Source organism: Grammomys surdaster, unplaced genomic scaffold (assembly GCF_004785775.1).
Source record: "Grammomys surdaster isolate TR1022 unplaced genomic scaffold, NIH_TR_1.0 166, whole genome shotgun sequence".
In the NCBI taxonomy this organism is placed as follows: Eukaryota; Metazoa; Chordata; class Mammalia; order Rodentia; family Muridae; genus Grammomys; species Grammomys surdaster.
The window spans coordinates 1,351,113-1,378,595 of NW_021604614.1; the positions used below are offsets into that span (position 1 = coordinate 1,351,113).

The window sequence follows — 27,483 nt, forward strand, 5'->3', positions numbered from 1 at the left end:
CACAAGTCGCCTTGGTTTATGAGTGGTCCGAGGAAGCCGACTTTGCGGGTAAAAACGCTGGACGCCCAGGTCTGGTCTCAGAGGAGACGCCCTGCGGGCCGTGTCCCCGCCCAGCTCTCGTCCCTGGCTCCGATTGGCTGCTCCTAGGGGCGGGGCTCGCGCGCAGATTACGCCGGGCCTTTTCCCGTTGGCAGTCTCCGCGGCGCGAGCCCGGAAGCGGACGGGGGCGGTGGCGGAGGCTCCTCCGGCCGGCCGGGGTTGCAGCTCCGTCCTCCCCACTCGCGGCTCCCCGCGGCCCGTGGCGTGGACAAAGACATGCAGTCCCCGCCCCCGGATCCGCTAGGCGACTGCCTGCGCAACTGGGAGGATTTGCAGCAGGACTTCCAAGGTATCCAGGTGAGCTTCCCTGCGGCCATCCAAGCCCCGAGCCACGTCTCTGTCTCGGGGACAAGGGTCGGGCAGCACTAGGTCACACATAAGGTAGCTCGGAGGGGTCAGGGGTCGAGGCTTTCCCTCACTTTTCTTCTTAAATGTCCGATGGCAGCCCCGATTGCCCGCGCGTTCCCTGCGTGCCTGGGCGGGATCCCTCTGTACCAGGATATCTCCACTTTGTGCAAAGGCCTTGAAAACTGGTCAGGACTCCTCTGTTGCCCCTCTCCCTGCACTGCTACTCGGTACGGGACCCTGTCCCCTTCCTAGAGAGCAGTCACCCGAGGCAGAACCCAGCCGGGCCCATCCTTTTGGGTCAGTCACCCTGCAAACGTGCAGCCGGACAACCCCTTCCCCGCCCTTGGCTAACTCTGTGCTAAACATTGCAGGGAAGCAAGTTTAGGTAAAATTCAGGCCTGGTTGGGGGATCTCAGTCATCTGAGATGTAGGGACAGCGCCCACCTAGGGACAGAGAAGGCTTGACCCAGTACATGTGGCTCTTTCTTGTAGGGAGAGGTGGGCGGGGCAGACTTACCAGGACCTCCTGGATTGGTAGAGAGACCTTTGAAAAGTCTCCCATGTCAGGATGGGTTTGTTTGTGGCCACTCTGTCTCCATACCAGAGAGAAGGAAGCCAATGCTTCCTGGAAGGTTGTCACTGGACAGTGGTGGCACATTCTAGAGCTTGAGGAGGATGTGGCATGAGAAACAGACCTAAATAGTGGAGCCTGGCCAACTGGAGACTAGGTTAGACCTTTGCCTCTACTGGACTGTGCCCAGCCTCACATGTCCAGGTCTCCCCAGCCTGCTGGCACTAGAACTCTCCCTAGAGGCCTAGACAGCTCCATGTCTCCCAGTTTTGCCATAACTAGGATGACCTCAGCCCCTGCCTTGATTTCCCCACACTGCCCCTTGCCCTCTCTTTAGGTTGCAGCTTACAAGGTTCTCCCACCAGGGCAAAGTGCTTGGGGAAGCTTTGGGCCAAAGGTGCTTGCAGGAGGCAAGTGCATGGGAGGGACTGGTCTGAGGGCGGGAAGCCTGATGATCTTTAACCCGAGAGGAGAACTCAGGAATGCCTGGGTAGAAGGCATCATGGATATCCCCGCTTTCCATTCTTTCATGCTGGGCAGGTAGGAGGATCTGAGAAGGTCAGGGGTGGGTTCAGGCAGCCCCTTTGAGAACAGCAGTTCTCAACCTGTGGGTCACGACAGGTTGATTGGATTACCCTTTCACAGTGTCGCCTAAGACCATCAGAAAACACAGATACTTACATTATGATTCATAATGGTATCAAAATTACAGATAGGAAATAGCAATGAAAACAATTTTGTGGTTGGGGGTGTCACCACACCATGAGGAACTGTATTAAGGGGTTGCAGCATTAGGAAGGTTGAGAACCACTGGGCTAGAGAGCACATTTAGAATCTAGCTGCCAGAGCTGGAGACAATTGACCTGCTATTGAAGACATGTACCACGGAGGGTCTGAGTTTACTGGAAGAAGCCTAGCTCCTGGCTTGCCTCAGGAACAGAGCAATCTCTGGGAGGTCCCTGGGCAAGCACAGAAAGTTCTACCTCTGAGAGAGCTGGTTCACTGCCCAGGCAGCTCCCCAGTCAAGCCAGTGCCTTCTCTCCTCATGCTAGGAAACACATCGCCTGTACCGCCTCAAGCTAGAGGAGCTCACCAAACTCCAGGACAACTGTACAAACTCCATCACACGCCAAAAGAAGCGGCTCCAGGAGCTAGCCTTGGTGCTGAAAAAGTGAGGGGGGTGACGTCTCGCTGGGGGTGGGTGGTTGACATGGGGGTAGGGTGCCACTGGGCTTCCCCTGGCGTGGCTCTTCTACCCTTCCGCCCTGGGCTTTGTTCCTTTTCTCTGTCCCAAAGGGTTCCCACAGGGTTTCCTGCAGGACTTGGGCTCCCCCACCTGCCCTGCCTGACTCCTGCCGTACTCCCAGATGCAGACCCTCTCTCCCATCCGAGTCCATGGAGGCCGCGCAGGAACTGGAAAACCAGATGAAAGAGCGTCAGGGCCTCTTCTTCGACATGGAAGCGTATCTGCCTAAGAAGAACGGGTGAGCCTTTTCTTCTTCCAGCTCCAGGGATGTGACACCCTAGCCTGTCTCTCAGGTCATCCAGTCAGTAAAGGAGGCCATATTGATGGCCCGGCTGCCCAACAGCTCACTGTAGTGGAGTCTTCAAGGGAAGTGTTCAGGGAACTGGGGCCTCAGTGATGGATATCTAACCCCACACTGGGGTTAGACACAGCTTCCCGGTGTAGCCTGTGTCATCTTCAGAGGTAAAGAATGAGCTAGCACATGCCTGTGGTCCTAACCCTGGATATTTAGGCGGGAGGATAGAGAGTCCATGGTCCTCTTTGACTACATAGTGAGTTCAAAGTTAGCCTGGTCAGCAGAGTGGGTTTCAGGCCAGCCAAGGCTATATAGTAAGATGCTCCCCGTACCCCCAAAAAAAGCAAAAACAAAAGACCACCACCAACAACAACAACAAACAAACAAAGCGGCTAGAGAGATGGCTTAAGGGTTAAGAACACTAACTGCTCCCCCAAGGGACCAGGATTCAATTCCCAGCATTTCATGGTAGTTTACAAGTCTGTAACTTCATTTCCAGAGGATCTGACATCACCTTCTGGCCTCCATGGGCACCAGGCACACATACATACTTGTAGGCAAAACACCCATGCATATAAAAATAATATAAAAACCAAAACTAAACCAAGGGCTGGGGGTGTAGCAGACTTGACCCTAGAGTGCTGGCACACCGTGATTGATGCCCTGAGTGGCAGAGCTGGGTCTCTGTGGGGAAATGAATTAGTATCCTAGCTAGTTTTTTTTTGTCAACCTGACAAAAGCTAGTGTCATCTGAGAGGAGGGAGCCTCAATTGAGGAAATGCCTCCATGAGATCAGGCTGTAGGCAAGCCTGTTGATTAGTGATTGGGGGAGGGCACAGCCCACTGTGGGTGGTGCCATCGCTGGGCTGGTGGTCTTGGGTTCTATAAGAAAGAGGCTGAGCAAGCCATGAGGAGCAAGCCAGTAAGCAGCATTCCTCCATGGCCTCTGCATCAGCTCCTGCCTCCAGGTTCCCATACAGTTTGAGTTCTTGCCTTGGCTTTCCTCGGTAGACTGTGATTCAGGATATGTAAGCCAAATGAACCATTTCCTCCCCGTGTTATATCTGGCCATGATGTATTATCACTGCAGTCACCCTGACTAAGACAGAAATTGGTACCAGGATAGTAAGGTATTGCTGTGGCAGACCTGAGCATGTTTTAGGGGGAGAATTGTAAGGACTTTGGAACTTTGGGTTAGAAAAGTCACTGGCTGCTCAGTGCCCAGAGGACTGTTCTGTTGGAGCTCGGAAGATACTATGGAGAGCAGTACAGGTTATGGAGGCCTGGCTTGGGAAGGTCAGAGGGAAGCTTAGAGATTCTATTGTGCACATTTGCTATTTAGAATTAAGGTTCTGGGGGCTGGAGAGATGGCTCAGTGGTTAAGAGCACTGACTGCACTTCCAGAGGTCCTGAGTTCAAATCCCAGCAACCACATGGTGGCTCACAACCATCTGTAATGAGATCTGATGCCCTCTTCTGGTGTGTCTGAAGACAGCTACAGTGTATTCATATAAAATAAATAAATAAATCTTTAAAAAAAAAAGAATTAAGGTTCTGTGGTTCTGGTCAGCTGGGGCTGAAGAATTAGCAGTGATTAAGAAGAAACCAGAACTTGGGTGGTGGTGGCACACGCCTTTAATCCCAGCACTTGGGGGGCAGAGGCAGATAGATCTCTGAGTTCAAGGCCAGTCAGGGCTACACAGAAAGACTTTGTCTTGAAAAGCAAAACAAAAAGAAACAAAATAAGAAGAAACCAGAATTATTCATTACGGAGGTGAAATCTTTGGGGAAGTGTCTCCTTAGAGTCTGTGTTCCAGAGGTGGCCAGTACCGTACCTCGTGCTGGCAGATGACCTTGGTTGTGTGTAAGAGCTTCCCAGGTCAGACTGGTTTTGAAGGTATAAAGGGTCATGGAGAGCACCTGAGGCTTGGCGCTGTGAGAGGCGCTGTGAGAGGCCAGTAGAGTCTATTGGCAAAGGTGTGGTTTCAATAGTTGTCCCCAGGATTGAAGGGGTCATGGAGAGAAGTTGAGGCTTAGCATCCTGACGAGAGCCTGGGAGAGGGTATTGGTGAAAGTGCTGCCCAGCTGCAGCAGGAGACCCCAGCATTTTGGAAATGCCAGTACCATGGGATGATCCCCCAGGACAGGCCCAGCCAAGAGTGGAGCTGGCTGGAGCAGAGGAGACTGTCTGTGGGCTGGAGAGGTGGAGCTGGAGAAGTAACTTGGGCCCTTCAGTGGGGCTCAGGAAAACGAATTCTAGACATTGGATCCCAGGTTATTTATACAGCTGGAATTTGGTTTGGTTCAGATTTTTACTATGTCCTGGTTCTTTTCTCTTACATATTTATTTTGATTTTATAGAAGCACACAGTAGAGAGACTTTGAAAGAAATTTTGGAGTTTTACAGACTTTAGTTTTTAAAAGGAATTTTGTAATTTTTTTTCCTTTTGTTTTTTTCGAGACAGGGTTTCTCTGTGTAGCCCAGGCTGTCCTGGAACTCCCTCTATAGACCAGGCTGGCCTCGAACTCAGAAATCTCTTGCTTGGCTCTGCCCCTCCCCAAGCCTAATCCTAACCCTGAGTGCTGGGATTAAAGTCGTGGGCCACCGCCACTCAGCAGGACTTTGTAATTTTTTTAGAGACTGAACTTTTAAAATGTTTGAGTTTGTAAAATCTGTACTAATTCCAAGTTTGGTAATGTGTTTAATGTTGTGATATTTATTAATATGAGATCTTGGAGATAAACAAGAAAGGAAAGGTTATCATTAAATAGTGTTGTCAAGCTGACAAGGGTCAGTAGTCCTGGCTAGATTTTAGTCAGCTTGACACAAACCAGAGTCGTCCGAAAGGAGGGATCCTCAACTGAGAAGAGCGCCTCCGCCTCCTTGAGATCAATCGGTCTGTAGGGACAAACCTGTAGAGCATTTGCTTAGTTAGTGATTGATGGTGGAGGCTCCGCCCACTGTGGGTGGGGCCAGCCCTGGGGTGGTGGTCCTGGTTCTGCAAGAAAGCAGGCTGAGTGGGTAAGGCGATCAGGAGCAAGCCAGATAGCCGCACCCCTCCGTGGCCTCCGCATCAGCTCCTGCCTCCAGGTTCCTGCTCTGTTTTAGATCCTGTCTTGGTTTTCTTTGGTGAACTGAAATCCAGGACAGGTCAGCCAAATAAACTGTCTCCCCCCAAGTTGCTTTTGATCACGCTGTTTCATCACAGCGAGACCCTGGGAAGAGCTCCGCTGGCTCACGTGGAGTTCAGACTTCCTCCTTTGCAGCCTCAGGCGTCTCTCTGCTATCTATGCTCTGAGGCCTGAGTGGGGACAGAAGCCCTTCTACTGGGTGCTGCTGCTTATTAAAGATACCGTGTTGCTGTCGTGCCTGGAGTGTCTGAAGACAATGGGCTTCATTATCATTAGTGAGAGGGGTAGACACACAAGGAGCTTCCTTTTGTTTGTTGTGTTTGGTGGCCTATTTTTTAGACAGGGTCTGTTGTACCCCAGGCTAGCCTCAACTCTGGTTCTCCTGCCTCCACTTCCCAAGTCCTGGAATCAGGTGTGAGTCTTTATGTGGTGCAAGGCAGCACTCTGTCTTACCAGCTGTGTCATCTTCCATCCTGGAGTTTTGGGGAGAGGCCATTGAGGTGGGAACGAGGTCCAGTGTGTGGCTATGGGAAGGGAACTCGGGGACTCAGGGCTGAGTTTCTTGTTGAAAAAGCAAAGAATAAGCTAGGTGGTGCTGGAGCACACTTAATCCAGCAGAGGCAGATGGATCTCTGAGTTTGAGGCCAGCCTGGTCTACAGTGGAATTCAAGAACCACCAAGAAACCCTGTCTAGAAAAATCAAAAATCAAACCAAGACAAACAAAAACAAAAAAACAAAACCCAACAGCAATGGACGACTCCCGAGATGCCATCCCCATGCCGAGACCCGAGGAGTGGGCTGGGATATGGGATGGTTTCTCACAGAGGACAGCCAGGCCTCTCAAGGTACCAACATAGGGAGGTGCCAGGCAGAACATCATAGGCTAGAGACCCTGCTTACCCCGAGGGCAGGATTCAGGAGCAGGCAGGGAGAGATGTGTCGGGGTACCGTGTGTAGTTGGTCAGTGGCACCCCCTAAAGTTTAGAGCAGTATACCAAGGCCACAGGGAACGCAGCAAGCGCTAGACTGTGCTGTTTGTTTTTCTGTCACTGAGGCTCCTTCTTCTGTTCCCTTAGGTTGTACCTGAGTCTGGTTCTGGGGAATGTCAACGTGACACTTTTGAGCAAGCAGGCTAAGTATGTGGAGGTCGTTGCCAAGGGTTGGGGCTCACCCGGGGCTCTCCATCCACCTCTACCCTGACTTTGGTTGGTGTGGTCTTGATTTCTGGGGGAGAAGGGACCTCCCACCCGCCCGCCCCAGGCGGCCTGCCCATGAATGCGCGCCCCTCCCTCCACCAGGTTCGCTTACAAAGACGAGTATGAGAGATTCAAACTCTACCTCACCATCATCCTCATTGTCATCTCCTTCACCTGCCGCTTCCTGCTCAACTCCAGGTGAGTGTCTTGGTCGCGGTCTGGGTGGGGACAGTATCAGGGGCAAAGGCCCTGATATCAGTTCTGTACCCCACTCCCCAGAGTGACGGACGCCGCCTTCAACTTCCTGCTGGTTTGGTATTACTGCACGCTGACCATCCGGGAGAGCATCCTCATCAATAATGGTTCCAGGTGCGCATGCGCAGTGGGGCGGCTGGCGCTACACACGGGCTAGCTGTGGGATCGGCTCTGCATCGCAGAACTAACTGACGCCCTCTTACAGGATCAAAGGCTGGTGGGTTTTCCATCATTATGTGTCCACATTTCTGTCAGGAGTCATGCTGACCTGGTGAGTGACCGAGCCCTCAGCTGGCAGGGGAATGGCGTGAGGCGGAAGACCCAGGCTCTCATGTCCCCCCTTCCTCTGATTTCTCCCTAAATTTAGGCCAGATGGACTCATGTACCAGAAGTTCCGGAACCAGTTCCTGTCTTTCTCCATGTACCAGAGTGAGTTCCCTTGCTGGGGAGGGGAGAGAGGGGAGAAGGGGGCAGAGAACCCGTGGCCTGGAGCGGGCCTAACATGCTCAACCTGCCGCCATCACCTAGGCTTTGTGCAGTTTCTGCAGTATTATTATCAGAGCGGGTGCCTGTACCGCCTGCGAGCCCTGGGCGAGCGACACACTATGGATCTCACTGTAGGTGAGTCAGTTGGCCCTGCTCTGCAGCCCTGGGGAAATGGGGGGGCTTTCCTGAGGAGGGTATCCAATCACTTCCAGCCTGGCCCCTACTCAGCTTTTTTCTATCCCCCACAGAGGGCTTTCAGTCTTGGATGTGGAGAGGCCTCACCTTCCTGCTTCCGTTCCTCTTCTTCGGACATGTAAGTCACACCCGGATGTCCTCATCCACCCCTTAGGTGTCCGCCTCTGGCTCTGAGCCCCACTGGACACTACACTTACTGAACAGACCCCCTCCTTTACAGTTCTGGCAGCTCTTTAATGCGCTGACCTTGTTTAACTTGGCCCGGGACCCTGAGTGCAAAGAGTGGCAGGTGAGCCAGGGGTCCGGAAGGGGCGCATGGGAGAGTTCATCGAGACCTTGCCTGTCCTGACCTGGGACTTCCCTACCCCCGCAGGTGCTCATGTGCGGCCTCCCCTTCCTCCTCCTCTTCCTCGGCAATTTCTTCACCACCCTCCGAGTGGTGCATCAGAAGTTCCACAGCCAGCAGCACGGGAGCAAGAAGGATTAAGTTAAACCTGATGCCAGCCCCAAAGGGGCTTCTGACCTGTGTGCCAGGTGGGGCGGCAGGCTGGGGCACCCCTCATGTGTAGGGGGTTCCCTTCTGTGCCCCCTGGGCTTCGTGGGCTCTGTGGGCCCTGAGGAAGGCCTGGGCCTGGAGCCCAGCTTGCAGGGTTTGGGCTCTAGGCCTCAATAAAGGAAGAGATGGAAATGCCTGGTGGATTGTGGATGTGTTCTCTCAAGGGTCTGGGCTCCCAACAAGGCACCGACTCTTGGCTTCTGGACGGGGACGGGGGTTGTCTAATGGAAGCAGATCCCAAGATTGACCCCATATAAACCCAACACCAGGCAAATACAGAAAACAACTTTATTCCAAGGGCCAGGTTATTTAAAATTATTTACACTCATTCAAAATCACATGTTGGGGCCACACCCCAGCTCTGTGGAGAGAGGAGCCCCTTCTGTACAGCTGCTGAGGACCTAAGGCACCCATCACCCAAAGGTGGGTCCGGTCCCTCTTGCCATGTGCCCTGGGGCTGGGCTGCCTGGTACGATGGACCAGGCTCTGCCTAGGGGCCCAGGAGGGCATCCCTCGGGCCTGGAGGAGTCAGTCCCTGGGCCTCCCTGTGTCCAGGCCAGGCAGGAACCCCCTCGAGGTGGAAGTTGAGGAAGTGATTACAGGGTGCGAGGGGCGGGAGGGGGCAGTCCTAGCTCCACACATCCAGGGAGTAGCGGCCCTTCGTCATCAGCTTCTTCACATAGTCCACAGCTTGGGCGTGCTCCATGGGGCCAAACTCAGCCACAATGTCGTAGAATGTGTTCTGCACATCTTTGGCCATATTCCGAGCATCCCTAGGGGGAGAAGAGGGGACAAGAAGGTGTGGCGGAAGGTGGTGGGCGGAGCCAGCCTGTGGGTGGAGCCACCCCATAGGAGGGTACCCCGCACCCCAGCCTCCCCAGTCCCTTTTACTCACCCGCAGACGTAGATGTGGGCCCCGCCTTCGTGGATGAGCTTCCACAGGTGTTCTTTGTCTCTCTTGAGCAGATGCTGGACATAGACCTGGGGGAGGGGGCGGCGGTGAGCAGGGCCCAGGCCCCACAGCACCGCCTTCACGGGGCAGCCCAGCCTGTCAGCGCGGCTGCCCGCCTCACCTTGTGGGCCTGCTCGCGGGAAAAGGCCACGTTAAGCTGCGTGAGGGCGCCGTCCTTGTGGAAGCGGGCTAGCTCCTCACGATAGAGGTAGTCCTCGTCCGCGCGCCGGCAGCCATAGTAGAGCAGCGTCTCTCCAACCTCCTTGCCTGGGCAGGGGTGCGGCTACAGTGACGGGGAGCCAGGCCTGGGCCTGGCCCCCCACAAACCAGAGCCCACGGCTTACCTTGCTCTCGCAGCCAGGCTCGCTCCTGGATGAAGCCCATGAACGGGGCAACCCCAGTGCCGGGGCCCACCATGATAACAGGCGTGGTGGCCTTGAAGGGCAAGCGGAACTGAGATTTGCGGACGAACATGGGGACCAGCGCCCGGCGGCCGTTCTCGCCGGCTGGTTCCTTGGCCCGGAGCCAGCTGGTGGCCACCCCCTTGTTCACTCGTCCAGACTTGGCTTCGTACTCCACAGCCACGGCGCAGATGTGCACGGAGTTGGGGTGGACCTGGGGGAAGGACCGGTGTGAGCCGGGCTTCAACCCCCTGGAGGCCCTTCCTGGGCGGGCACCCAGCGTCCACTGCCCTCCCCGGCAGGGCTGGTGCCCTTCACCTTAGACGAGGAGGCAATGGAGTAGTAGCGGGCCTGCAGGCGCGGCAGGAGCTCACACAGGTGGTCGATGGGCGGCCGCAGGGATGGGTAGTCTTGGAGGATGGCTAGGATGTGCCTGCGGGCCTCCACCACCCAGCTCAGGTACAGCTCCTGAGGAGACACGGACGGAAGGTCTGGGCAGGCTGGGGGCGGGGTGTGTGTGTGTGTGTGTGTGTGTGTGTGTGTGTACACGGGACGTAGAGACACGGGGGTGCGCGGGCTCACCTTGCCCTCGCCTGAGGAGGACGCCATCTTGTGCAGGTGTTCCTGCTCCGAGGGCTCCGAGGCGTACTGCGCCAGCTCGTAGAGCACGTTGGTGCGCGGTGGGTTAGTGATGTCCAGGTAGTAGGTGAGGGCCGTGCGGTAGGTGGTGGGGCAGGGGAACGGATGCTTCTTATTTGACTCCTCTGCGGCAGGAGATGAAGAGGATCGAGTTGAGGCTCACCCCTTAGAGGCTGCAGCCTTGGCGAGCAGGAGGCTGGCCCCCCAGCCTGCTCTCATCTGCCTCCCTGACTCTGTGACGAGGCTCCAGCTTTCTGCCAGGCTTGAACATCAGGCCAGGCAGGACGTGCCCATTATAGGCTGCCATTTTTCGAGGAAGCACTGTGTGTGTGTGTGTGTGTGTGTGTGTGTGTGTGTGTGTGTTGTGGGGGGAGGGGAGTGGCTAGTGTGAACAGAAACCAGCTCCTGGGTCATGTGCTCTCCCTGAGGACTTGGGTGGGTACTAGATGCCTGTGTCCATGGTGAAAGGCCCTGAGTTACAGCATCCTTTACCATCTGTGCACGTGAAGGACCCTACCTAGTGGGCACTGAGGGCTACTGACCCCAGTTGTTGCATTTACCAGTGACGATGGAGGCCCAGGAGCAGGGAGCCAGCAGCCCACAGCTACTGAGGTCGCTGTGGAGCACAAGCCCACGACTCAAGACTTGGTTTGGCAGCCCTTGTCCAGGAGCATGTTGGGGCTGGGCTTTCCTAGCTACCTGGGAAGCAGGGCAGCTCTGCCTCCTGCCACAGGTGTCCTCTGTAACTATGACAGGGGATGGAGAACAGCCAGACCTCTACACAGAGGTGGTGTCTTGGAGCATGGGGCCTTTAGCACCTGAAGGCTCAACAAGACCCTCAATTCTGGAACTTACCATCGAGATTGTTTAGAGACATGATGACATCCAGGTCAGCCCCCAGGAGCTCCCCAATCTGGTTGACCAGGGTCGAGTCGTTGGCTGGGTACACAGCCACGTGATCTCCAGATTCATACCTAGACGGAAGTGCCAGGCTCAGGAGGAAGCAAGCAGCTGACTCGAGGCCAGGCTTGCCGAGGGGAAGACAGGAGGCAGCGGGTACCTGATCTTGGAGTCTGAGATGTCCAACTCCAGGTGCATTAGATGCCGCTCAGTGCCCTGGTTCAGTTTCCGGTTGGTAGTGACAGCAGCCAGGAATGGGTTCTTGGCATCGAAGGGGCTGATGGGAAGGAAGGAGGTCGGTGATTTGCTTGGGACCTGCTTATACTCATCACTGAGAGCGAGAGCTGGTGGGGAGGCCTCTGAGCCTTCCAGGGCCAGGAAGGAGCAAACTGAATATGGCAAGGGCTGACCCTGCCCCATAAGGGTAATGAAGTGGGTGAAGCAAAGGGACACAGACAGGAAACTTGAGACCCTCTGCACTCTGCCCATGGGGGTCCTGAGATCACCGCATGCCATTTGGTTTTCCCACCCACATTCAGGGACCACAGTGTGGCTCGGAGTGACAAATGGAAGAGTCTGGCTCAGCAGGAGGCTGGCTTGACTCCAGGTGACCAGGGTGACTAGGGAGGGCTCCAGTGTGATTCTGGGCAGCACCCAGAGTTAGGAAGGGTCAAAGCGAGTGACATGACTTGGACTTTTTTCATGTATCCCAGGCTTGCCTTGCAACCCGCTATGCAGCCGAGGATAAGGACTTCCGGTCTCCCTGAGCCCGCAGGCGTGTGCTGCCACGCCCTGTCTATGCGGCCCTGGGGATGGAACCCAGGGCCTCACATGCGGTATGGGAGCATGCGACCAATTGAACTGCATGCCCAGTGGTGGTGGAGTCTAGGGAAAGAATGGGACGTTCTGCCCAAGTCTAACTCGCCAGGGCTTGGCTCCTAAGGCCCGAGTAGTGAATAGCACCTGTCCCTTGGGCCACTGATACCCTTCCAGAGAGTGGACATGAAAGTGCGGGTATCCTCACTGTGCTCATTCACATGACTCTAGGAGGACATACGTCTCCCTGGGCTGTGGGCACACAAGGGTCCCCAGGGCTGTCAGCCCCATGTCCCTTCCTCCACTCACGGTTTCTGGTTCTCGTAGCTCTTCAGACGGCCCATCTCACCCGTGTAGACCTTGGCTGCATCCATGTCTTCGTGGACCACGAGCTCATACTGGCGGATGCTGGGAATGGAAAAACCAAGGCTGAGGTCAGGGCTGGGAAGAGGGAAGCTTCAGGGTGAGCCAGAGGGGACATGGATGGAAGACATGTGACAGCAGGAAGCAGGGGACCCTGTGGCAGACATAGAGAAGGGTGGAGGTTGACCTCTGAGGGTCTGAGAGGACTAGCTGGCCATGAAGCACAGGTGTGAGGAAAGCCAGTGTCCTGGTGATGCCACAAGACAGTAAGGGAGACGACACCTCATCCCCCTCACCTTCAGGGAGGCCCCTCCCCTGTAACAAGGATCTCCCAGATCCTATGCCTGAGCTCTTGCCACTCCCACACGTAACCCACTGTGTCCCCAGGGCCACCCAGCCCAGGCCCCAGCTGTGGCCTATCACTTACCTGGACTCCTCCCCAGTGGCTTCCACCCCGAAGAATTCGCACACAGCCGGCCAGAACTGCTCCCTCCACGTGATGAAATCCTCTTCCAAGCTGGAGAGAGAGGCTAGCTGTCAGCCTGCTTGCACCCCTGCCAGGGGTCAGAGGCTGGCCCGCATGCCAGGCTGGGAACCACGCCACTGGGGTGTGACACTCACTTCCCATCATCGTCACCAAGGCCCAACTCAAAGATGCGCTGGGCGCCGAGCTGCTCCAGCCGCTGGTCCACATATTTGCCCATGGCATTGAAGTGCTCATAGGTCTTGTTCCCAAGACCAAACACCTGTGTGGACAGCAAGGGGGCTCTGAGGCCAGGACTTCAGCCCTTCTGGTGGGATCTGATATCCTTGGGATGGACCGTACCCTGCACTGGGAGTCTGGCTCTGTGGGCCCTGAGAGGAACAGCTGAGAGATTTATTTAGGAGACCTCCAGCCCAGCGGTAGCTCCTTTTACAAGTGTCCTATGTTGCTCAAACCCAGCTTAGCTGGAGGCTCCAGTCCTCCTTGCTTGGCCAAATTATCCTGTTTGAGTCTTTCGTCCAGTAACCAATGTTCCTGGGGACCAGCAGGTAGCATGGGAGGAGGCAGACACTCGGTGAGGCTCCAGCAGAGCAAGGCCCAGGCCCGCTGCTGGAAGCTATCTGCCCTCTCAAACTGTGCAGGAGCAGAGGGGGGCAGTTTGCACAGGAGAATCCTAGGGTTCTGGGGAGCTGCCAGAGGCCACCATGTGCCCACAGGATTCGGTGGAGACTCACAGCAAACTTGACCCCAGTGAGGTCCACGTCAGTCTCCTGCAGCCAGTCATAGAAGTCCTGCGCGTTGTCGGTGGGGTCACCCTCTCCGTATGTGGCCATGCAGAAGACTACCAGGGACTTGTCGATCTCAGGCAGGCTGCTCAGGTCGGCCTAGAGAGACAGGGGTGTCACCACCGGCCTGAGCCCACAGCTGAGGAACAGAGCGGCAGGGGGGAAGGCTTGCCAGGAGGCCCCTCACACACCTCCTATCAATTTAAAACGAAGTCTGGAGATGGGAGAAGACCCCTGTGGCAGGACTGTGGAGTGGGCATTCAGGGGGAGGGACAAGGTGCACCCTACAACGATGTCTCTTCAGCCAGGCAGTGGGTGTGCGTGAGCTGCCAATGACCGTATATGGAAGCCTAGGCCACCTGCTCCCGCCCTGCCCTGGCTGATGGTGGTTTTGTGCACTGCACAGAGCGAGCCCGAGTAAGGGAATGGTGTAGGCAGTAACAGAAGAAGGACCCTGGTGAGCAGGTGGCCAGTCAGGAGCGATGATGCTCCTGGCTCCAGCCTTTAAGGACATGGGCAAGGTCTGTCATATCCTGTACTGGTTTACGAGGAAAGCACAGGCAGGACAGCACATGGATGAGAAGAGACTCCACTGCCCCTAACTAGCTTCTCCCGACTCTGCCATGATGCCGTCCCCACTCTTCCTCAACTTTAATGTAAGTTACTGAGCGGAGGGCTGACTTAGAGCTCTCTGAGATGACCCCATCCAGTACCATCCAGAGCCAGGGAAGAGGCATCCTGGGGTCCCTCACACTCAAGCAGCGGGTTGGGGCAAACTCACCAAGTCGTACTCTTCAGGGTCTGCGGACATGCCCCGCATCCCATAACGGTGGGCATCCTTGGACAGCCGGTTGGCAAACTCCTCAGCGGTTCCCGTCTGGGAGCCATAGAATACGATAATGTTCCTTCCCTGAGCGAAAAGGCAGACACACAGGGTGAGTAAGAGGGCCAGGGGACACAGGGCAGGCCTGGCAAGTGGAGCCCTCTTAAGGGTCCTCTCTCTCCTGGCTGTCTCAGATACTGTGATGGAAGAGGACAGATGTCACCTGAAGAACTCCAGCTGGAGTCCAAGAAATCTCACGCTCAGTACTCAAGATCATACTCTGGCCTCGGAAAAAACACAACCTAACAGTGACTATGAGAAGCGGAGCGAAGGTGAGGGCTGGAGAGGTAGCTCAGCAGTTAGAGCATTGACTGTTCTTCCAGAGGTCCTGAGTTCAATTCCCAGCAACCGCAAGGTGGCTCACAACCATCTGTAATGGGATATTGATGACCTCTTCTGGTGTGTCTGAAGATAGTGATAGTGTACTCACATACATAAAATAAATCTTTTTGTTTGTTTGTTTGTTTGTTTGTTTTTCAAGACAGGGTTTCTCTGTGTAGCCCTGGCTGTCCTGGAACTCACTCTGTAAACCAGGCTGTCCTCGAACTCAGAAATCTGCCTGCCTCTGCCTCCCAAGTGCTGGGATTAAAGGTGTGTGCCACCACTGCCTGGCAAAATAAATCTTTTTTTTTTTTTTAAAACAAAACAACCCAAGGACAGTGACCGGGAAGGTATGGACAGTGGACCTCCATCTTGCTTCACGTATGTTTGTGTCACCAACGCTGGCTATGATCCTTTGGCATCTGTGGGGTCCACGATTCCCATTCACAAGATACCAAAATCTACAGGAGCTCAAGTCTCTTGTAATAACACACAACACAGTGAGGCAGAGGCTAGGGGATGGCTCAGTGGTTAAAAGCACTTGCTGCTCTTGCGGAGGACCCAAGTGCAGTTCCCTGCACCCGTGTCCAGTGGCTCACAGCCACCTGTAATTGCAGCTCCAGGGATCCAATGGCCTCTGGCCTCAGTGGACACTTGCATTTCTGTGCACAACCATCCTCCATAGACATAATTAAAAATAATAAAATTAAGCCAGGCAGTAGTGGCACATCTCAGCACTCAGGAGGCAGAGACAGATCTCTGAGTTTGAGGCCAGCCTGGTCTATAAAGCAATTTCCAGGACAGCTAGAGCTTCTTCTGGGGAATGGAAGAAGAACTGTAAACTGTGATAATAAGGAAGGAGTTCTTACATTTCTATTTATCCAAGAAAAGCAAGAGCAGAGCCCGTGTGCTGTGGTAAGGTGAGGATGCCCTTAGCATCCCGACCTGCTCGGTTCCGACAGCCCTCAGGCCTCCCGTCAGGAAGCCCAGCCCTCTCCTGGGCCCCTGGTACCCAGCAAAGCATGCTCTACTAAAAGCAGAAACAGGGATCTCACCGTTTTCTTCATCTTTTCCACGAAGCTGCTGCTCTCTTTGATGGATGTGACCCTGAAAAACAAGACAGTCTGATGGGGACAGAAGTGGCTGTGACAGGCAGTGCCACCTGCAGCAGTTTCTTAGGGGACAGTCCACCTGTGTTAGGCCCTAGTGGCGAGGCCAACAGCTGGGAGTGGTATAAATCAGTCCTTTGCGTGCCTTGACTCATCAGTGAGCTGACGGCAATCAGCCAGTCTGAGCTAGGGGCTGGCCTGGTTCTTTGCCCATGTTCTCTTTCCCAGCGCTTGGCTCTTCTCTCCCTCTCCACCCTCGGGCCCCTTTCTCCCCTTGCCTTCATCTCAGGCAGACAGGGCACAACCTGAAAGATGCTCTATCTCCATCTGGAGACAGTGAGCCAACGGGAGACTCTATGTCAAAAAGCGTGGTCAGGGATGTGTGGATGTGTGCTAGGTCGTATGTATGTGCGGAGGCGGAGCAGCGGCTGTGCACGAGAGCTGGATCCCCAATCATGAGGATGAGTTTGCATCCAGCGCCACATGACAAGCTGGACATCCTGTGCACCCTCTAAATCAGATGTGCACACAGCTGCATTTACTTACACCAAATACAGACATGATTTAGTAAGGCTTATAGCAAGCACGTGAGGTGACTTCTGAACTCATAAGAAAATGAGGATAGCCAGGCAGTGGTGGCGCACGCCTTTAATCCCAGTACTTGGGAGGCAGAGGCAGGTGGATTTCTGAGTTCAAGACCAGCCTGGTCTACAGAGACTTCTAGGACAGCCAGGGCTACATGGGAAACCGTTTCAGAAAACAAAAAGTAGAGACTGGGGGCTGGAGAGATGGCTCAGCGGTTAAGAGCACTGACTGCTCTTCCAGAGGTCCTGAGTTCAAATCCCAGCAACCACATGGTGGCTCACAACCATCCGTAATGAGATTGGATGCCCTCTTCTGGTGTGTCTGAAGACAGCTACAGTGTACTCATCAATACAATAAATAAATAAATAAATATTTAAAAAAAAAAAAAAAGTAGAGACTGGCATGACAGAAAGTGTTCTAGACGGAAACCCAGCTCATGATTCTCTGGCCAAGTCACTACATCCTCATGAGTGGACAGACAGACATGATGACCCCTGACCTGACCTCTGAACCTTCCCCCAACCCCTACTGTCCTTCAACACAACACCTGAGCTCCCTCACAGCAACCTGTCCCTGTCTCCCCTAACACCAAGGTCACAGTCATCACAGGGCACGGACATCCACGCGGCGTTTCCCTCCACATATGCAGTTTGCTCCCCTTGAGGACTGGCTGCAATAATGGGAAGCGCCTGGAGTGCACTCCGCACGCAATTCACAGCTTTCCCGCATGGCTGGCCCAGGTCTCCCACCCAGCATCTGGCAGGCAGAAGTGGACAGCAGCCTCTGGGGACATTTCCCACTCCCTCCCCGCTCTGGCTTGAGAAGCCAGCTTCTGGCTTTTCTCAAAAGACAGATGTTTCCATAGGAATCACATCTCCAGCACACAGGGCAGGGCACGGTGCCAGGTGCTGAGGGTGGGGACTAGAACATGGCATCTCTGTCTTCCAAGAGCATGTCCTGTCCCTGAGCTCCAGCCTCGGAGAATCACAGCAGGAGAAGAGGAGCCACGTAAGAGGCAGAGCTGGCTGCAGATCTAGGCCCCGTCACCGCACAGGCATGTGACGGACATCCCAGCCCTAGTCTCTGAAGGCCTTAGCCACTTACTGAACTTTACTCTGCAGTGTCCTCCGAGTCCTGCCAGGCACCTGAAACTTGAGTGACACTCAAGGGGACAAAGGTCTTTTAGGAAAGTGAATGGGCATCTGGGCCAGTCTGTGATTTCATCTGAAGTCGCCCAGCAGCCTAAGGTGGCACAGGGCCACAGAGGTGCCACAGCCAGAGCGACAGGAAATGCTGGGCTCCATTCTCAAGAGATAGAGCAGCAAGCTCCCAAGGGCCCAGGCCTGAGGCTAGCATCCTGCTGTAGGTGAAAGGGGACAAATGCCAGGCCAGCTGTCTCTGGCCATGGTAAGGTGAGAGCCCTGGACAAGTTTACCTGGAGATATTCACCCTTGACCCCGGGGGAGAAAAGACCACGACACTGCATTTCTTGTGCGTGTATAGGGGAGGTGAGTGTCAACCTCTGGTGTTCCTCAGGGGCTGTCTCTCTCATTACCCAGAGCTCACCATGCTGCTCAGGCTAGCTGGACACCAGGCCCAGGGACCTGCCCGCCCAGTGCCTTCCCAACACAGGGATCACAAGCCTACCTCAATGCCTAGCTCTTCAAATACAGGTTCTGGGGATCAAACTCAGATCCTGCTTGTGTAGAAAGGATTTAACTGACCCATCTCCCCAGCCACACATGAACACTTCTGAGGCCCACCCTGTCCTTTAATTAGCTCTGCTTTGGCCCTGGGGACAGGAAGGACTCTCCATCAGCTGCCCTCACTCATTGGGATCCAGCAGGGACAGTGGCCTCTGGGCAAATGGAGCCAGAGAAGCCAGTGCTGGACAATCTCCTGGGCAGCCCTTCCTGACTGGGAGCAACTCCTAGACAGTTCCAGGAAGCAGACCTGGTAGTACCCAGGGGGTCAACTAACAGCAGCCCATTTGACCCTAGCCCCGGGAGCTGCCTCTCCCTTTAGCAATGGCTGGCAGCCACATGACCCAGCCCTTGGGCTACCCACACATCTGAACTCCGGGTGGAACTGACCTTCTCAGGATGGGCTCTTCCGGTGGAGATGAGTATGCACACCCCATGGTGCCCCTGTTCCCAACAGGGATTAAAGAAAAAGGAGGGTCCCACACTGAGCTCTGCGGCTGCTGGCTGAGAGCTGACAGAAAGGAAGTTCAGTTCTGTCCATTCTCAGTGTGATGGGGTAGGCTGCTTGGGCCCAGAGACTCTGAAAGTACCACCAGACGCCCCAGAAGTCATCTCACAATCCTTCGGCACCTCTGCCTGCCTCTGTCCCCATAAGCCTGTGAACTCTGCAACATCTGGCAGCTCCAGCGGGACTCGGGACTGAGACTGCAGCCTCCCATGATCCCCTGCGGCTGGGGTAACACCCCCCAACCCCCCCCCCCACACACACACACCATGGACTGAGGGAAAGCGAGAACCTTTCCACACACACACACCCCCACTCAGTCTCCTTGGTAACTGTTTATATCAGAGTCCCGCTCCCCACACCCTCCTCCCCCTTTCCCATTAGGAGAAGGAAAGGATGGAGAACAAAGCTATCCCAGCCCTGACCGCAGAGACGTGCGTGCGCAGGTTGCAACAAAAGCCAGCCTTCGCTGCAGCAAGAGCCCCTAGAGAGAACTGAGGAGTCAAAGACACTGGGGCCTTGTCACCCAGGCACATCCTGGCCACTACAGAGAGATATACTTTCCCTTCCTGTCCCATGCAGTGGGGGCAGCAAGCCCAAGGTGGCGCGTCTTATGAAACCCCTTTCTTGGTACCCAGGCCCAGACCCCAGAGCACTGCGCAGGTGGCAGCTGGCCCAAGTTGTGGGAGCCAGACAGACACCACATGGCTCCACAGCAGAGCCTGAAAGGTTCCAATTAGTCCCGCCCACCCAAGCCCTCCACTGGGAACAGGCGCCTCTGAAGTCAGCAGCAGGCCACCAGAGTGGGTAAGAAGAGAGGACGGGTGAGGGGAAGCACTGAGTCACTGGGAGAACCCAGATGCCTCAAGGGGGTGCATTTTTTTTTTCTTCAGTCCCAGATAAGGAAGAGAAGCACTTCTGAAACCCGAGGCAACTCAAATCTAATTTTCTGTGGTAGAACTGATTCCTCCTGGGATGTCCCGCTGCCAGGGAGGGACCTGGGAAGCTGCTTTTGAACTTGCAGAGCCTGGCTGTCTGGTGACTAATGTCTCCAGGCCACAGGGTTAACAGGCAGAAAGGGCCATGAGAATGGTGGCAGAAGGGGACGGTGGCTCCCTGCAGAATAGACTGGCCAGCTTCTGCTACCAAAAGGTCTGTGCGGAGCTAAGAGAAAACTGGTAGGTAGTGTACCACAGGGCCCTGCTCCTTGAGGAGTCACTTCAAAAGCTAGGAGCTAGCTAAGGGTGGGCTGACAGAGGCCTCAGGCCAAATCCTAGCCCCCAGAGAGACTTGATGTGGCAGGGAGGGAGAGGATTGTGGGAGAGGGTTGTCAGGAAGGCGAGGGGGCAATGATTGGGAAGTAAAGTGAATTTTTTAAAAAGGGTTGGGCCAGGTGGTGGTACATATCTCCAATCCCAGCACTTTGGAGGCTGAGACATGTGGACAGAGTTCAAGGCCAGGCTAAACTACAGAGCAAGTTTGTCTCAAAGAAAGAAAGAAAGAAAGAAAGAAAGAAAGGAAGGAAGGAAGGAAGGAAGGAAGGAAGGAAGGAAGGAAGGAAGAAAGAAAGCGAGCGAGCTAGCTGGGAGGCTCAGTTGGCAGAGTAGTTTTCTACCACACAAAGCCCAGGGTTCCCACCCCCAGCACCACATAAATTGCCACAGGATGACTGGGGCATATATACTAGCACTTCCTGGAGACAGGAAGAATCAGAGCTTAATGTCATCCTCTACACAGGTACATACAAAGGCTAGCCTGAGCTAATGAGACAACAACAACAACAAGAAAAGGAAAACAAAAAATCAGGACCACCGTGCTGGCTAATTTTACTGACTTGACACAAGCTAATGTCATTCATCTGAGAGGCAGGAACTCCAATTAAGAAAATGTCTTGCCAGACGGTGGTGGCACATGCCTTTAATCCTAGCTCTTGGGAGGCAGAGGCAAGCAGATTTCTGAGTTCGAGGCTAGCCTGGTCTACAGAGTGAGTTCCAGGACAGCCTAGGCTATACAGAGAAACCCTGTCTCGAAAAACCAAAAAACCAAAAAAAAAAAAAAAAAAAAAAAATAAAAATCTCCATAAGATCTGGCTATAGGCAAACCTGTAGCATGTTTTCTTAATTAGTGATAGATCTGGGAGGACCCAGTCCACTGTGAATGAGGCCATCCCTGGGCTGGTCCTGGGTTCTGTAAGAGCTCAGAACAAGCCCCGAGAGCAAGCCAGTAAGCAGCACTGGTCATCCACCCAGCAGGCTGGTTAATAGCCTGGTGACCTTTTGTGCTATCTGTGTGACAGATCACACCAGGTCCTCCCTCGACCCTTATCGTGAGCTCATCCATCTATAGAATCTACCTTTATGGGACTTTATCACACGTAGTCAAATCTACAGAACCCATCTATATGGAAGATGCCACATGGACTTCACACAGCATTCCGCTGTAGTTGTGTCTTAAGCTTTAGTGTGTAATGGTGCTGAGCGCTGGCTGCACTCCCCCTGTGGCCTCTGCTTCAGCTCCTACTTACAGATTCCTCCCCTGTTTGAGATCATGCCTTCAAGGGACTGTATTCAGGATCTGGGAGCTAAACAAGCCCTCCCTGACAAGCTCCCTTCGGCCGCAGTGCATCAGCACAGCCGTAGAAAGCCTACCTGAGTCAGCAGGGAAATGACTTAGTGGGCTAAAGTGCTCTTATTGAAGATATCTTGAGCAGGCCACATCTGGAGGGTCAACAGGAAGGGCAGAACTCACTTGATCAGAGAGCAGAAAACTGCAGGTGACCTTAACAGGTGACAGCAGAGGTCCCAGGCCAGTGCTTTCAGAGAGGCCTCTTCTAGTCACTTCTGGGTCAGACACTGTGTTCTCTCCCCACCCTTAACATCGACAGCTGCCTCTAACATGCCTCCCCGCCCCCCCCCCCCCCCCGGTTTTTCAAGACAGAGTTTCTCTTTGTAATAGCTCTGGCTATCCTGGAACTTTCTCTGTAGATCAGGCTGGCCTTAAACTCCCAGATATCTGCCGACCTCTGCCTCCCAAGTGCTGGCATTAAATGCATGGGCCAGCACACCTGGCTTTTTCTCTCTCTTAGAAAAATAGTTTTTAGATTTATTTATTTTATTACTGTATATGTATGAGTATTATATATGTCTATGTATATTATATATGTATACTTGCATATGTCTGTGCACTAAGTGTGTACCAGGTGCCCTCTGAGGTCAGAAGATGGCATCAGGTCCCTCGGGACTGTGAGCCACCATGTGGATCAAACCCAGATCCTCTGTAAGAGCAGCCAGTGCTCTGAACTGCTGAGCAATCCCTCCAGTCATGGCTTTTTCTGTGAAAAACACATCTGGGTTCCTAGCTCAGTGATCACAGGTGCAAGGCCATCTATATAAAAAGAGTGTCCCTGACTGGAAGAACCAAGACCCTCCATCTGCCAAGATAAAGTCGGGCGTGAGAGCTGCCTGCAGCCTTGACTCCAGCCAGTGCCGTGATTTTAAAGGAGAGCAGGTCCCAGAATAAAGGTCACTTGAGGAAATCAGTCTTTGCGGCTTTTCTAAACAAGCCCCAGAGGGGTACGATCGGCCAAATTCGGATTGTAGGAAACTATGAAACAAAGGGCTGGAGTTTCTTTCACAAGTATTTCATGGGTGAGTCAGGAATGGACAGAAGCCAAGAGCTTAGGGAACCGATGCTGTGTTTAGGCAAAGGTGCTGTTCTCAGACGGGCAGCACTGGAGTCTACCTACAGCTGCGAGGCTGGCGGTGGGGCGTTTGTGGGTGACGGGCCATTGCGATACTGACTACATAACTGTCTGTAGTCAAGACTCAGGGGACTGTCAGGACGACTCAGAAGGTAAAGGCACTTGCTGCCAAGCCTGATGATCTGAGTTCTGAGTTCGATCCCTGGGACCCGTGTATATAGTTAAAAAGGGGGAGGCTTTAGAACTGGGGGTGTGGATGCAAGGTAGAGCACCTTCTGAGCATGTATAACCGAGCACTGAAAGAAAAACCGAGGAGAGGGATTTCATCATATGCAAATTATACCTGAATTTACCCTCTTCCCCTCCACAGAGAGAGAGGCGTATGTTGTTACTAGTCAATTACAACAAATGGGTTTCAGATACTGAATTTTTAAAATCTAACATAAAAAAAAATCTTAAAGACAAAGCTCCGATCAGCCAATCAGAGATAAGAACAAGTAGGGAGGGCAATTGTGAGGGCAGAAATAGCTGTGTGCTATCTAGGAGTGGAGTAAGCAAGTGGAAGCGGAGTGACCCACAAGGCTAGTGAGACAACTCTGTAGGTGAAAGTGCTTGCCACGGAGACCAGGTGACTCGAGTCCAATCCCTGGAATCCATGCAAAGAAAGGAGAAAAATTATTCCTGGGAACTGTCCTCTGAGCTCTCAGCGATCAGGGTCAGGGTCAGAGAGATACATGGGCAGGCCTGGCTTTTTTTTTTTTTTTTTTTTGCTTTCGAGACAGGGTTTCTCTGTGTAGCCCTGGCTGTCCTGAACTCACTCTGTAGACCAGGCTGGCCTCGAACTCAGAAATCCACCTGCCTCTGCCTCCCAAGTGCTGGGATTAAAGGTGTGCGCCACCACCGCCCAGCCTCAGGCTTTCTTTCATAGGTGCTGGGGACTCTGCCTGAGGGTCCCACGACTGCACAGCAGACACGTTAGCCCCTCAGCTATCTCTTCAAACTCCTACTTCCGCTCAGCTGGCCCCACTCAGCTTGTTTCCTTTTAACTGGATCTTATGCTTTCCCTTAAAAAAAAAAAAATTCTCTTTCTTCCAGCCACGCCCCATCACCCACCATTCCTGACGGTGTCAGACTCTCTGAAACCTCAGTTTTCCTCAATTTACAGCAGTAACAAGCCATACCCAATGTCCCAGAGGATCCCCAAACTCTGCTCAGACACTCCTTAAACCTGCTCCAGCCTGCTTGCCAGAGCCAAGCCCCTACTGTCTATCTAGGTATCTAGAGCCCAACCGCAGGGACCCCCTCCTGGGACAGTGTCTCCTCTCAGGGGACCACATCCTGGAACGGCTTCTCCAGTCTCCTCCCTCCGCCTTCCCAATTACCTGGATGGTGCCATTGTGAAATCAGGGTTGGTCATTTGCTGCTCCCACAGCCCTCTGGTGTCAGGCCCCAACTTGTCCCTTCCAACTGCATGTCCCACACTCCCCTGCCACTCCCCAAATAAGCCTGCCACCCCAGCATATCCTCCACCTGTGACTATGGACAGCATCATCCATTGCTGCCCAAAGCTGGCTCTGCATCTGAAGCTTCGGTCATGTTGCAACCCTTTCTAGAACCTTCTGTCATCCCCAGTCTGACTGGATCCCCACCCCTTAGGTTCCCTAACTCTGTACCTTTGACCCCAGCACAGTGTATTCCAGAGAATCTGTGTACAGGGCTAGGCTTGTTCTGTTCCCAGACTTTGGCACAGATGTTTGTGAGTGTGCGCCAAGAATTTCAATAGCACCCACCATCTCCAGGCTCTCCTTGTACCAGAGAGGCCCGGGATACGCTACACACTCCGCTTGCTAGTAGAGTGACACTCTCTAGTACAGTGCCGCTCTCAGCAGGAATTCTGCCCAAGGGAGAAGTTCAAGGCAAAGTTCAGGGCAATATGTCCTCTCTCAGGCCCAGGAGGGCTTCCTGCCACCGTGATGATGACCTGGCCCAGGAAATGGGTACTTCAGGCTTTGGTGCGGCCTGCAGAAGGTCCCCAGCTGGTATCTTTACTGGCCACACATGGTCAGGGGCAGCAGGGACAGTGCTCAGGCTCAGATGTTTAGAAAGCGATGCTTAGATCTGTGGGAGGGCCGTAGAGGCTTGCGCTCCCAGGGAGAGTCATCTGGGTACCCAGGGGTACCCCCTGACTTGTTTTGTACCTTTCAGGACTCACAGTGCTTGCTGGCCAGACTGCAGCTGGCTTGTTAGTTTGGCTTGCATAAATCCATCCCCTTGGGGCCAGAGACGTTTGCATCCCTGAGAGTGTTAGCCTAGCATGCACAAAGCCCTGCCTGCTCCCCCTAGTGTGATGCCGAGTGAGCGTCACATACTCCGGTGAGGGGTGCACACCTGTAATACCAGCGGGTGGGTGGAGGCAAGAGGATCAGAATCCAACAGAGCAAGTCAGAGGTTGGCCTGGCTACATGAGACTTGCTTGCAAAAGATAAATACCATTGGAGCGATGACTCAGGGAGTAAAAACACCTGCTAATAAGCCTAAAGGCCTGAGCCGGATTCTTCGACCCCCATGGTGTAAGAAGGGGACTAACTCATTGGCCTTCAACTTCACCATGTACAGCATGGCATTCATCTCTGTGCATGCGTATGTGTATGTGCGCACACACACACACACACACACACACCCCACACCCAATGGTTTCACACCCCATAGCCTGCAGCCTCATATCAAGGCCTTCAAAGACTTGATGACAGTTCCTTTCTAGAGGTCACCAGAAGCCATAATAAGAATGGATGCTCTGGGGCAGGGGGATTGAGAGGGTGATGCACAGCTTTAACCCCAGCACTTGGGAGGAAGCAGGCAGAGCTCTGTGAGATTAAGGCCACTGAGGCTAGCCTGGTCTATAGAGCAAGTTCCAAAACACCCAGATCTTGTCTTGAAAAACCATAAGCAAACAAATAAACAAATAAACAGTTTTTAAAAAGCATAATAGACCAGGTGGCATGTGTCTTTGATACCAGGAATGGGGAGACAAAGAGGATCACTGTGAGTTTGAGGCTACCCTGGGCAACACCATGAGACCCTGCCTCAAAAAAACAAAACAAACAAAAAACCCAGCAAGAACAACAAAAAACAAAACAACAAAAATACGTGTTTAATGTATTTTAACAAATCCAATAAATATCGAGGATATTTACTGGAATATTACTCTGATATTCACAAAACGAAACAAAAAAACCATAAAAATCCAAACTAAGAACCAACCAACCATATTTGCTTCAGTTTCCCAAGTGCTGGGATTAAAAAACTTTTGAACTCTTGATCTTCCTGCCTCCATCGTTCATGCCAGAGTTACAGGTGTATGCCATCAAGGCTGGCCAACTTTTCTGAGACAGTGTCTTACTGAAGTTGCCTAGGTTGGCCTTGAGCTTGCTCTGTAACTGAGGCTAACATCTGGAAAAGGTTGGGTGGTTCTGCACCTCATATGCTTTTGGGGGGAGCAGGGGGCCCTCCATTTTATAAATGTAGAACAAAGCCAACTTGAAGGGTAGGACAGGGCTACCTGTCCCTTTATCTCCAAGTGGGCACATTTCACCACAAATAGTGTCCCTACTCCAGGAATAGGGCCAGCCCCAGCGGGGAGGCTAGATTCCAGCTCACAGTCCTCCCTTATTCCCAGCGGCCCAGGTGTGGCTCTACCCTCAGGACTGTCTCCCAGCTCACCCTAAAGATCCCCAGTTTCCCATCATCTGCTTCTACAAAGCACATTCCATCACCCTTGCTTCTCAGATGCTTTTTGCTTTTCTAGTACAGGCTAGCTTCAAACTTGCTAGATGGCGGACTGACCCTCAGCTCCTGATCCGTCTGAGCCCACCTCCTATGTCCTGGGATTACAGATGTGCTCCAGTCTTTTTACTTTGTACACTAAAATTGTGTGTGTGTGTGTGTGTGTGTGTGTGAGACAGAGAGAGAGAAAGAGAGAGAGAGAAGATAGATAGATAGAGAGAGAGAGATAAGATAGATAGATAGATAGATAGATAGATAGATAGATAGATAGACAGATGCCCAAGCAACAGTGTATTAGCAGAGGTCAGAGGACAAACTGCAGGAGCCTGTTCTCTCCTTCTACCATGTGGGTCTCAGGAATCGAACTCAGGTTGCTAGGCTTGGTGGCAAGCACCTTTACCTACTGGGCTGTTTTCCTGACCCTACTTGTTTCTGAGACAAGGTCTCTGTGAGTTGTGCAGACATGTCTCAGCTTCCCTCAGTCTCCTGAGTGGTTGGGATAGGCCTGGGCTTCGGAGCTTGGCCATCATGATCACCTTACGAGGCCGGAGCCAGTGATGGCAAGAATAGATGGGTGAAGAAACGGGGAGGCAGCTCCCGGTCCCACAGCCTTGTTCGGAGCAGATGGCAGGGACAGCTTGGAGGCCCGGACCAGGTCACGGTTCACCTTCTCTTCAGTGGGACACATTTTTACCACAAGCCCCACCCTCTTCCTTCCACCCATGATGCATCCTGACTAGCTGGATTCCAACTTGTTCACCCTTCCTACATCCCCGGCCCCAATGTGACCCAACCTGTAGGACAGGGTCCAAGCTGCTATACAGAGGGAGGACCTGGAATGTGTTCCTCGGTCTAGCTCTGCTAGTTTCTAGCCACCTGGGCCTGTCACTGCCTAAGGGGACAGAGAAGAGGCAGAAGGGGAATACCCAGGCAGACAAGGCACAGTGAAGCACTTCATAAATACCTATCTACAAACTACTTCCAACACTCTCCCTGACACAGGGTCTCTCTGTGTAGCGCTGGCTGTCCTTGAACTCACTCTGTAGACCAGGCTGGCTTTGAATTCACAGAGATCTGCCTGCTCCTGCCTCCTGAGTGCTGGGATTAAAGGTGTGTGCCATATTCTGTCTCTCTCTCTCTCTCTCTCTCTCTCTCTCTCTCTCTCTCTCTCTCT

General features: G+C 53.5%; 2 protein-coding genes across 4 annotated transcripts in view; one reads left to right on the top strand and one right to left on the bottom strand.

The window, feature by feature from the left end:
* Tmem120a (transmembrane protein 120A) lies at positions 1–8,515 on the top strand. The gene is made up of 12 exons (XM_028766021.1): positions 1–396; positions 2,071–2,189; positions 2,386–2,502; positions 6,769–6,828; positions 6,991–7,086; positions 7,168–7,257; positions 7,349–7,414; positions 7,511–7,572; positions 7,672–7,764; positions 7,878–7,942; positions 8,045–8,113; positions 8,198–8,515. The coding sequence occupies exons 1-12, from the start codon at positions 316–318 to the stop codon at positions 8,309–8,311; spliced, it is 1,032 nt and encodes a 343-aa protein (XP_028621854.1). The 5' UTR covers positions 1–315; the 3' UTR covers positions 8,312–8,515.
* A 139-nt stretch (positions 8,516–8,654) lies between these two features.
* LOC114620073 (NADPH--cytochrome P450 reductase) overlaps positions 8,655–27,483 on the bottom strand; it is a 60,763-nt gene continuing 41,934 nt past the window's right edge. For all 3 annotated transcript variants that reach the window (XM_028766081.1, XM_028766080.1, XM_028766079.1), the window contains exons 3-16: positions 15,980–16,031; positions 14,502–14,630; positions 13,670–13,819; positions 13,073–13,197; positions 12,879–12,968; positions 12,398–12,496; positions 11,433–11,549; positions 11,228–11,346; positions 10,316–10,497; positions 10,052–10,201; positions 9,677–9,947; positions 9,454–9,599; positions 9,276–9,361; positions 8,655–9,153 (exon numbers count right to left, since the gene is read on the bottom strand). In XM_028766081.1, coding sequence (XP_028621914.1) covers positions 9,009–9,153; positions 9,276–9,361; positions 9,454–9,599; positions 9,677–9,947; positions 10,052–10,201; positions 10,316–10,497; positions 11,228–11,346; positions 11,433–11,549; positions 12,398–12,496; positions 12,879–12,968; positions 13,073–13,197; positions 13,670–13,819; positions 14,502–14,630; positions 15,980–16,031 — 1,861 coding nt within the window. In that variant the 3' untranslated portion in view covers positions 8,655–9,008. The remainder of the gene's footprint in view (positions 9,154–9,275; positions 9,362–9,453; positions 9,600–9,676; positions 9,948–10,051; positions 10,202–10,315; positions 10,498–11,227; positions 11,347–11,432; positions 11,550–12,397; positions 12,497–12,878; positions 12,969–13,072; positions 13,198–13,669; positions 13,820–14,501; positions 14,631–15,979; positions 16,032–27,483) is intronic.